At 40.1% G+C, this 11,576-nt stretch overlaps 1 protein-coding gene across 12 annotated transcripts in view; it reads left to right on the forward strand.

The window, feature by feature from the left end:
* cspg5a (chondroitin sulfate proteoglycan 5a) overlaps nucleotides 1-3,629 on the forward strand; it is a 59,277-nt gene extending 55,648 nt beyond the window's left edge. For 8 of the 12 annotated variants that reach the window (XM_082551912.1, XM_082551917.1, XM_082551919.1 and 5 more), the window contains one exon: nucleotides 2,570-3,629. In XM_082551912.1, the coding sequence (XP_082408038.1) occupies nucleotides 2,570-2,737 (168 nt within the window). In that variant the 3' untranslated portion in view covers nucleotides 2,738-3,629. The remainder of the gene's footprint in view (nucleotides 1-2,569) is intronic. The other 4 variants (XM_082551921.1, XM_082551913.1, XM_082551914.1 and 1 more) reach the window with 3 other exon arrangements.
* Nucleotides 3,630-11,576: the final 7,947 nt, after the last annotated feature.

Raw genomic sequence — 11,576 nt, forward strand, 5'->3', positions numbered from 1 at the left:
TCACCATTCTGACAGCTTTTAAAGGCTTATACGTGTGTTTTTTGCAGAATTTAAAGTTTTTACTACAAATCCAAAGTCAAACCAATTCACCAGCATTTTTCTGCAATCACTTTTTGTTTATAACACACTCTAATGAAGATAGGTGTAAACTGATCATCATAGATTATTGTATTTTTTTCCAATATAAAACTTTTAGTTGTAAATATTTTCACAAATGCTAAAAATTACAACCTTTTTATTACATGCTTACATTATGATAGCATTCGAGCGTTTTTTAAACTAGTCACAAAATATTATATAGGCTGTATACTAAATGTTATGAATGTTCTATTTTGCTTATGAATTTCAGATTGAAGAGGTTAAAGTGAAGAATTATCATGCATTATGGATGCTCACCTTATAATTGCAATTTTCAAATCTAGCTGACATTTTAAGTCCTTAGCCACACAGGCCTATAGAAGAGCCAGTGTGACTGAAGTGTGGCAGCCCCTGGTATTCAGAGGCTGCAAGGGAAAAATGTGTGTTTCCCAGTTGGCAACTGGTTGCTGGAGGTTGCTGGCTGTCATTAGGTGAAATTGGTCACAAATAGCGTGCTGGATCAAAAACCTCCTTACAGTTGCTTTGATTGCACCAACATGTTTCAAAAGGGTGCTGCAACTTTAAAAGACAACTTTTACTTTGAAGCTAAACATTTTCTTTTTCTCTGTTTTCTGTGTTGCACTTTCTCAGCTCTGCAAGTAAGTTGAGTATTTGCAGACATCTTTAAGACATCTTACCTGCAAACTAGGGCTAACTATGGCAATCTACTAGCAACCAAGGAAATCACAAGGAGGCTGTTGGTGCAGTACTGTATATCTCTTTATGACCAGTTTCACTGTCAGCAACTACTCGTCAACTAACAAAGAATATGTTGGCAAGTGTAGTTGCCAGGGAGTCCCTGACTTGTCTTTAGACCTGCATAACTGAGGCTGTTGCAACCGATTTCCCAGCAACTGCCAGCAACCATTCACCAGTCAGGAAATACACAGTTTTCCCTAGTAACTGGTGATTGCCAGAGTGTCAAGGACCGGTTTCTCTGTGACTGGTCCCAAAACCTACTTGAATATACCGGTATACTCATCACAGCAAAACTTATGTTGGTTTCATTTCATGGCAGATAGGTTTTCCTGTCACAAGGGGGAAAATGGTTCTTGCTACTTAAACCTTAACAATTGTTGCTTTATGTTTCCAGTAACCTGTGGCAGGTAAATCGAATTCAGTCATCATTATTTCACAATTCTGATCAAGATGACACAAGATTTAGCTGAGATTCTGTTTCAGTGCACGAAATTAAAGAAAAATCGATGAATGCCCATATTGAGCAGTTCACTTGCATTTTATTTTTAAACATGGATAAAATACATATTAAATCTTAAACGCTTATACATGGTCACACAGAGCTCCCACACATACATAAATTCAAGTGAACTTTTTGTTCCATTCAGGGTGCCGATCTGGCACAATAGAGCCCCCCACACACATTCACACGTACACTGATATATGCACAAAGCATCTGTCAGCTTCCCATGCTCTACACACAAGAAAGGGCATTCGGCCTTCTACGCTTGTGAAAACCTAAAATTACATAACGCATTTTCATTTATATTTTGCTGTTTTGAGTATATCCTTATTTCACCTCTCACACCTGTGCTCTTCTGTCCAAGCACTGATAAATGTCAGTTCACAGTTAACCATTAAGTGCAGACAAAAAAATCAATCAATCAATCAATACCTATCTTTACTTTTATGTATTATTTGATGTAGTACTGATTGTATTATTTTTGGAACTCATTAGATCCAACTTTAAAAGCAAAAGAAAAAGGTAAACACAGCAGCAGTGTGGTCCATTAAAGCACCACATTAGAACATGACAATTTGTTTCCATGCATGAAATTAAAGACAAATTAAAACTTATCAAAAATGTGTTGAGCCAAAGCTCATTTTTGTTTTCTTTAAGTTTGTAGCTAGAATAGGAATGTTAGTACTGGATGATTCAGTAAAATAAATATTTAGGTTCAGTGCCAGTGCTGACGTCTCAGAATCTGTGTGCTTGGGGTGAATCATGAATTCATTTTTCTGAAAAATACACTATGGTGAGTGTGTCTCACTGAAAAACTATTGAAAAATGCTTGGTCAACATTATGGAAAATGTGGGTTTTAATAATGTAAACTACTGAATAGTGGCTGGATGTAGCCATATATCGATTTGCCACTCCAACCTCCACATTCTTTCCTTGCCTTGGTACATAAAGCACAAAATATTTCCTAAACTGGCACTGAATGCTGGCATTGGGCATACATTGTTAATACAGAATTACTTAATATGGAACGATTGGTAATCTGTTTGCTGAAGAATCCTCGTGATAAAGAAAGTCCACTCTTTTCTTTTGCAGAAAGTTTAAATGAACTCAGAGGCAGTTCTCGACCAATAAGCAGGGTTGTAACTAAAAATCAGACTGATGGTTGATTGATTTCTTTGGTTCTAACTGTAATTTATTCCCCCACTCCTCCTCCACCCCTTCTTGGGTAGGATGATCCTAATTCCCAGAACAAGCTGGAGGACCCGGTGAAGGCCCCGCCCAAGGAGGATGACTCCCTCAACATCCACAACTCTCTGACCCCCAAACATGAGAACCACAAGGTCCTGGGCGAGGAGAACTCCTCGGAGGTAAACTCACTGCAGAACAACATGATGTGAAACAAAACAACCCCAGCAACCCATCAATCCAACATCGAAAAACGACAAGGTGCGCCGGCAATGGGTGCCCGCAAACCCCTCCCTGCTTGCTGTCCATCCGCTGCCGTGTGCACCTAAGTGGTCCAACCAACCAACCAACCAATCAGCCAGCCTGCCAGCCAGCCAATATACCAGCCAACCAACACAGTCTGTACCCGTTTCCAACACGGCAACACTGCCACAAAGCGGCCCCAAGTCGCCGCAAAAATCATACACGACCATCGCCGCCGTCACTGCCCCAGGTGAAAGTAACCCCACCCCCACCAATTGCACCCTGCTGCTGCCCTGCAACACCCCCTTACATCCAGCCACACCCCTGTTTCGCAGCCCCTTGTTACCCCCTTGTTGCTGTCACTCTACTGTCCCTTATCTTTCTTACCTGCACACACACACACACACACACACACACACACACACACACACATACACACATAAGAAGCATACACCCACTGTGAAAAGATGACGACATAGCCACACTTATATGTATACACACACACACATAGACACACCCTCCCCCTGCCTGCATTGGTGTATTTTGTAAAAAGAAAGAAATCATACAGAAGTTTAAAACGTACGTAAAACGTCAATGTAAAAAAATAAAAAGTTAAGATAAAGCTACTGAGAGGTTTTGATGTTTGTCTGACTAATCCAGTGAGTATGTATAAATATTGGAGAAACAATGCTTGGATTGATTTAAAAGAAGCAACACAATGTGTCTTGGTTTTCATTGATGTGATTTCTAATCCTTTGATGTACTTGTTTTTTTGGTTTTTTTTGTACTTTTTTGGGATTTCGAACAGAGAATAAACAAACAAGATTCAGACAGTTGTTGAAATAAACCTTTTTAACATGACCTCTTTGGGTCCTGTGTTTTACCTCAGTGTCGCCTCCCCCTTTTCTTACCCCTGAATTCCAACGCTCTGTGCATGGCTTTGAACGCAGCTTCTTCAGTCCTTGTCATAAATGTACTTCCTTGGTTACGCAGTCAGGTTGGGGAGTCTGATCCGCTTCACAACAATTAATAGTTATTTTCAAAAAGCACAGATTATGTCTAATATTGATATTTAGTATCACATATAAGCCTAAGTGGCTGTTAGATGCTGACATATATTTCACAAGAAATCACAGCTCGACCTATTAGCTTTCACACACATCCCATGGCCTTAATCTGTAGACTGAGGTGTCTCAGTTATCCTGGTTTAAGTGGTATGCCTTGAATATAACTGCAAACTTAGGTAAAAGTTAAACCTCTGTGTAGTGACTGAAATAGTTTGATTTGCTGTAGGCGAAGAAGATGACCTTTGTTCCTGTACGGGTCATTATGATTTTCTAACCTTAGTGTAAAATTTCAAAAACAAACAAACAAAGAATTTTTAAAAGTTTGTGATTTCTGTAATTTAACAATATTTAGCAGAAAGCTCTTTAAGGTAGGCTGGACGTTAGGGTGGGAACAAAACACCAGGATTTGAATGATAAATTCTAGGACTATACACACCAGTCAATCCTGAGGGATGTGTGTAATCTAGTTTATTCCAGACAAATATAAATAAAAGTAGAGTTGTAGATGAAATGGAAGTTGGAGGAAAAGGTGGGTTAATTGTTCCATACTGGTTAATAAACTTAAAATAAATTGTGTTTTTGATGATGTAGGAACTTTCAACATGTAAGATTTTGACCTTAACAAAAACATTGGATGCAGAAATTGCTTTTTTTTTTTTATTACAAAGATAGATGGATGAAAATAAAAAATCAGAGATTTGACGATGTTACTGGCATTTTGGTCTACTGTTACAAAAATTGCCCTCACAGCACATAAATCATGACAACAAACACCAGGAACCAGTCTGCTGCTTTTGCATGTTTCCTGCCTCCAGAGACGCTTCCCTGTTTCCAGCTGGACACACACACCATGCAGACATGCTCACGCTTGTGAATAAATAACACTTCGGGATGAAAACCCCCCACATCTGCTGCATTCACATTTACCGTAAAATCTGCTATAGACAAAAAACAGTGCAATACAAAGGAAATTATTACAATAGCTTTTGGTTGACAAAATATTTGTATTTTTTATTTTTCAGACAGTTCTTAAAAATAATCCCTCAATGTTCACACACAATTCCAATGTTTCAGCTCTACTTTAGTAAATCTTGTATTTTTTTTTTCAGATGCCCCCACATATTCACAGGTACACTTGCATATGTACAGAGCATCGGTCTAGTCACTAACATATGAGCAAACACCGTCCACACCTTGATGATCACATCTGGTTTCAAAACATGAAAATGGCACTGGCTTCACAATGTGGTTCCAAGAACCACTGGGTTACCCAAGGCTGCGTTCATACTTTATATAAAGCCTTCTACATCACCATGCATCATTTAAAATTGGCCACGGCCCTTCCAGGTTTCTCTTTATGTGAGCATGTGCCACTTTCAGCACTCCTGCTATGTGACGACAGCTTCCTCTAAGTCTTATTCTCACCAATTATACGTGTGCAGAGAGTAAACACTCTGTGTCAGACTGACATGATCTTCATGATCCTGCAGTGTCCACACCTAAAGGTGATGCATCAGGAACAAGCCATTGTTATTCTCACCAGTTGTTGCACACCTTGAATTCATCCCTCAGAGTCAGCACAAACAACCTGAACCAGGCTCACTTTTTTTGTCCGAACCAAAACAATTGTGACTGGTCACATAAACTATTAGGAAACTTTTGTTCCCTGTGATTTCATCTGATTCTTCTAAATTAAATTCAAAGGCTGTTGCAATGTCAAATCAGCATTAGTGCTAAAAGTTGCTCAGAAGTGCATAAGAAGAGGACCTTGAAGGGTCTTTTTATGGATGGAGCCACAGAACCTTTTGATTGGAAATGATTGAACAAAATCAGGTATTGTGTGTTTCAAGGCATGTTCTTGTCAGGTCTTAAGCTTAGTTTCAACAAAATCAGTAAAGCCAGTCAAGGTAAGTCTGAAATCATTCTAGGTGACAGCTTCCTTTGTTTTTCTTGTTCTGGGGGTTTAAACTTTTAAAATGTTGATATTTTACATTTGAGAAAATTCATAAATCATTCGTTTTTTTTCTATGGGTTGCATCTTGACAGTTTTTTGTGACTTTTGTGAAGTAATTTCCACAAGAATAAAAGTACAGTAACAACGAAACACACATTTACCAAGAGCTGTAAAAGACCCTGATTGGGTCTCAGATGAGGCTGGAGTGCCTGCAGCCTTTTGTCAGGTTTCTTTTTTGGATCACGAAGAAAAAGACGGGTTAAACAGCAGTATTGTGGTGGATCCTTCCCAGGCTGGATGGGTGCTGCTGTGTGGAGAGTGGGGGAAGGTTTGGATGCCCTTCTCTTTCTTCAAATAAATAGATCGGGGGTAAGAGAGCATTTCAGCCCCTGAAAAGTATATGAAAAGACTTTTTAAAAGCACAGAATAGGAAACAGCAGTCGGTGAGCTACAAAAACAGCAGCAACAGTGATTATCACTCTCTTTATTCCTGCCAGCCTATCATACACACTTGTGGAAGCTGGCACATGCAGTAGCACATGACTGCACATGCTCAAACACACACGCACACAAACTAAAGGAGGGTCCTCTGAATTGAAGCAAGTGAAGGCAAAAGTACCATTGGACTCCATGGCAACAAGTGGGCATTACATTACCGAGCGAGGGAGGGTGGGGGAGGTGCCGTCATCCCTCTGAGAGTAACACTGTGACAGACTGAACCTTATTTATGAGGCATGTTTCTTCAGTTAATGGCAACTAAAATGCAGATAAAAGGGATAATAGATTTCCACGATCAATCCAAAAGAATAGCAGCTAAATATTTCTTTCTTTCTCACGATTTGGTTTATTTTTGTCTTCATCTTTGTGATGCCTACTCATTGCTGTGGCATCTTTTCCTTTCAGGCAGTATTCAGTAACAGATATTTGTCTACTTTACCTTTAAATCTTTGTTTTTTGTGGTAAGATTAAAGCAGATACATTTGAAAATGCATTACTGCATGTATTAGGAGGATAATCCACATGTAGCTGTAGCAGTTTGCAAAATGCTGTCTCTATGGGGACTATTTAAGCATACTGTCATTGCACTTGGGTGTGTTCTAGTGACGCAGTTCTAGTTCCATGATTTCATTAGGTTTTAAATTTGTAGACCTGAGCCAGTAAATGCTGAGAACCTCACCAACTGGGGACCATTTCTTGACCTGAATTTGGACAAGATGCAGAACTAGTTGATGTTGGTTTTCCAGGGCAGCATTCATAGTCTGGTGTTATTTCTTTTCGCCTACTGGATTTGCACTATGGGGCTAAACCATTTCAATACCAGAGAAGGCATAAAAACAACTTTAGTGTGAGTGTTGTTTTCTTAAGGCAAATAAGTAAATGATATAATTTAATTCATTAAGTTCTTCTTATCCTGTCAGTGCTATCCTCTTCCTCACAGTTAACAGCTGTAAATGGCCTCTATTTATATAGCGCTTTACTAGTCCCTAAGGACCCCAAAGCGTTTTACACATGCAGTCATCCACCCATTCACACACACATTCACACACTGGTGATGGCAAGCTACATTGTAGCCACAGCCGCCCTGGGGCGCACTGACAGAGGCGAGGCTGCCGGACACTGGCACCACCGGTAGGCAACGGGTGAAGTGTCTTGCCCAAGGACACAACGGACACTGCTCCAGTGCTTTCAATTGAGAGCTGTAGTACACAATTATGAGGGATTAGCAAATTATTTCAGTGAGTAACCTTTTGAAGATGATCCGATGATCCAAAAAACTATTAGGAATGTCAGACATATCACTAAACATGGGAAACAGTAAAGCTGTGTACCACAAAAACTAAAACAAAATAAAGTCCTATTAAATAAAACACCTACAGTTCAGATAACCCTGAATATTGCTGAATAGAAGCACACATGATTTATTGCAAAATCAGGAAGCAGTATTATAAAATAATGAATGTTTTCCCAGCTGTACCCTTATGTAATACATAAAGGTCGTGTTTGTTTGTGTTGTTCAAGGGAATTAGATAACGAGGGCAAGGGTCAGAGCCGCAAAGTATTCCACAAAGCTTCACTGTATGTGGGATGATAATAGGAGCTTGGAAGATTTTTGTGAGACTGATTTTAAGCAGAAAGATGCTAACAGTCTGCCCCTTGATCCCTCTGAGAAAAGACTGAAACCTGTTGAGTTAAAGCAGATATTAGCCCTGCATGAGGATGTGTGTTTTCCATGTGCACTAACCCTTTTCCCGTTATACGCGCACCCTTCTCTTTCCTCTCCTTCTGTTCTTCACTCTCACTTATCTGCTGCTGGCAGTGATTTTGTGCATCTTCAGACAGAGGGCGTCATTGCCATGGAAACCCACATTGAGGCTACAGTTTGAGCAGACGAGATCCAAATGCAGTGACCTCCAGCCTTCTCTGCCTTCACACGCACGCACGCACAAACACAAACACACACACACACGGATGGATGAGGCAGATTAAGCGACTCTTATGCAGCTTTACGGTCATCTAGAAATAGACTGTAGAATATCAGAGCATTAAAAGTGCTCTTAACTCCACTTTAGGTTCAATGTTGCACCCTGCAATCTCTTCAGACAAACCTAATCCTCTCCAACACAGCTGTCCAGCTACCACTTACAGCTGAAATATCCACTGTACTTTGTAATGTCCTCATCATGACTCTCGTCAAATTTTAGTGTTAGTTTATAGTGTCTTTCAAGAGAAACACAAAACAAAAATTTAAAAACAATTCAAAGACTTGCATGTCACAAGTCTGTTGGGTCGTGGCAGATGGCCGCCCCTCCCTGAGCCTGGTTCTGCCAGAGGGTTCTTCCTGTTAAAAGGGAGTTTTTCCTTCCCACTGTCGCCAAAGTGCTTGGTCATACGGGGTCATATAATTGTTGGGTTTTTCTCTGTATGTATTATTGTAGGGTCTACCTTAAAATTTAAAAGCACCTTGAGGCAACTGTTGTTGTGATTTTGCGCTGTATAAATAAAATTGAATTGAATTGAACTGAACTGAATGTCAACTCTGAACTTGTGTGTAGGTGTAAATCCGAGAATGTGGTTGTCTGTCTTTCTGTCCTGTGATGGACTAGAAACCTGTCTAGGGAGTATCCTATTGCTGGATCTGAGTGAGGAACTGAGGAAACTCCAAAGACTTTGCGATGTTTCAATAATAACCCCCAAAATCGTACCATGTATCACAAGTATCATAGATACTTGTCTATGTTACTCGTGTATAATCCACAAAATTAACATTAAAACTCGAAACTAAGGATTGAGACAATAAACTCATCAGGAAAGTGTTTACTGAGACCATAGTGGGCATTTGGATCTTTCTCCAGCTAATTTCTACAAAACCAGATTCGCCTCCTGGTGGCCATTAGAAAAAATGCATGCTTAATTGCACTAGGTTTTCTTCTCTTTTTTTAAACTCAAATTTGTTTGTGACTCCTCATTTCATTTGTTGAGCACAAATTACCACAGAAGGGTAAACTATCCACGATTAGACAACAAAATAGCCCTACACATTATTTAAAATTACCCCACCAACTAACTAACTGACACAGAATTAAGGAAGAGCAGTCAGCCAATCTTTTCCATTTCTGGGTTTGGTAAAGGTTTCTGTGTTTAGTCCCTGTTTTTCACCTGGAAACATTGGCGCACTGGTTAGCACTGTTCCTGGGTTCAAATACACTGGCTGCCTTTGATTTTTCTGCATTAAGTTTTCACATTTTACCTTTTGCTCTCCAGCTTCACTGTCCAAAGACAAGCATTTAGTTAGCTTAATTGGTGATCTTAAAATGTCCATGAGAGTGAATGGTTACTTATCTTTCTATGTTAGGCCTGCAACACACTGTTGACCTATCCACGGAGCACTGTTTGATAGCTGGGATAGGCTCAGCTTCCCCACAGTGAATTAGATAAGAGGATGGATGGATTATTTAAAATCTTATGACCCATTTTTTTTAAATCAGGAAGGGTCTCAAGTCCCATCGCATAATCTATAACATTATCAGCATGTTTTTTTTCTTCTTTTTTTTTAAATTCAAAAACACTTTCATTCTCTCTGAAATGCTACAAAGAAGTTCCGCTAATAAGAAGAGTGCATTTTTAAAGTGACAAGAACATCAAAAATACACAGCATTTGAATTAATGCAGCGAGTCACTTTCATTTTATCTAGAATGGAAAACAAATGCTCTTTTTAACTTCATATTATGGGGAAAATCCTCTATCAGAGGTGTAAAGTATGTATGAAGGGTACAAGCAGTAAAATGGGGGCAGCAGCAAAGGAACTAGAAAAAACAGTGAACATGTTGAAGGCATGTGAAGATTTTTTTTCTCTTCTGTTCAGAGTCAAACCTGCTGGGACTTGGGATTCATCAGCAGGCTGCGATTGGCTGACAGCACGGTGGAATGATGGTGCTAGGATCATGAAGTGGCCGTTGTGATTGGCTGATGCAGGCACACAAATAGTAGGGTGCATGAAGGAGGCATGCACACTCAAACACACACAATCATGCACGTATCTGTACACAGAAATGCTAAAATTAACACGACGTGCACACATTTTCACACCGAAACACAGATATAGTGACACACATGTAGAAGCAACCAGATAACTGCCCCAGTGCTCTCAATTGAAATCTACATGCGTGCATACACAAGTGTACTGCGTGCCTTACAAAGCCGCATTAAAAGCAGGACAGAAATCAAAAGAAACAAGACAGAAAGCAAGAGGGGGAGTAAGAGAGCATGTCTTACCCACCAACCCCCGATTTCTAAATGAATCATTCTGGCACCGTCTAGTTTACTAATGAGGCTCTGAGGAATGCTGTTGATCAGAACAGGACCCTCTGGCCTTTTATGATGGAAATGTGGTGATACATTACCAGTCCCAACCAGAGAAACCCACCCCCTGTCCTCCGTTCCTCCAAGTGAGTGAGTGAGTGAGTGAAACAGTTGACAGCCCCGTAGTGCCGTGCAACAGTGACTTTTACAAAGCTAAGAGTGATGTGACCCAAATGTTTCCTTAAACAGAGACTGTGTAGTCTGATGATGATGAAGACGAGGCCCCCTGACTAAATAAAGTCTTGGCCTATTCATGTGTTGTTGTGGTCGGGCTTTGTGTGTTTTGTTTCGGGATCTGTCTTTTCCTTGTGTGTGTGTGTGTGTGTGTGTGTGTGTGTGTGTGTGTGTGTGTGTGTGTGTGTGTGTGTGTGTGTGTGTGTGTGTTGCCAAAATCTACTCCTTGAGACGTCTGCTTCAGCATAAGTGACCAAAAAGGTGATTTTGAGTTTGGCTTTGGAAAGCAAGCCACCACTTGTGTCTCTATTTTAGGCCCTTTCATCTGTAATTTGTAAATAGCCGCAATCTCCACTTTCTGTGAAGAGATTCAAAGTAGAGTGTTGTCCGAGCACTCATCATTGTGGCCAGCGTGATCCCACTGAAAGTTGTTCTCTTGTTTAACCTATAAGTGATCGCCAATCACTTACCATAAATTATTGGAGTAGTTTTGGAGTAGATTTGGCCACTCCTGCCAACATTCACCGCTGTTCCAAGTTTTCTCCAATTGTGGATAATGGGCATTCCCTGGTTCTTTGGACTTTCAAAGCCAAATGGCTTGTAACTCGTTCCAGACTGATAGTTGTCAACAAGTTTCTTTCTCATCTGTTCGCAAGTTTCTTTAGATTGTGACATTACGTGTTTTTTTCTGAGGTCTTTTAGCCCGCAGACAGGTTCTGCTTAATTATTTCTTGATTCAACAGGTCTGACAG

Source organism: Aulonocara stuartgranti, assembly GCF_965226115.1.
Source record: "Aulonocara stuartgranti genome assembly, chromosome: 11".
Taxonomy (NCBI): domain Eukaryota; kingdom Metazoa; phylum Chordata; class Actinopteri; order Cichliformes; family Cichlidae; genus Aulonocara; species Aulonocara stuartgranti.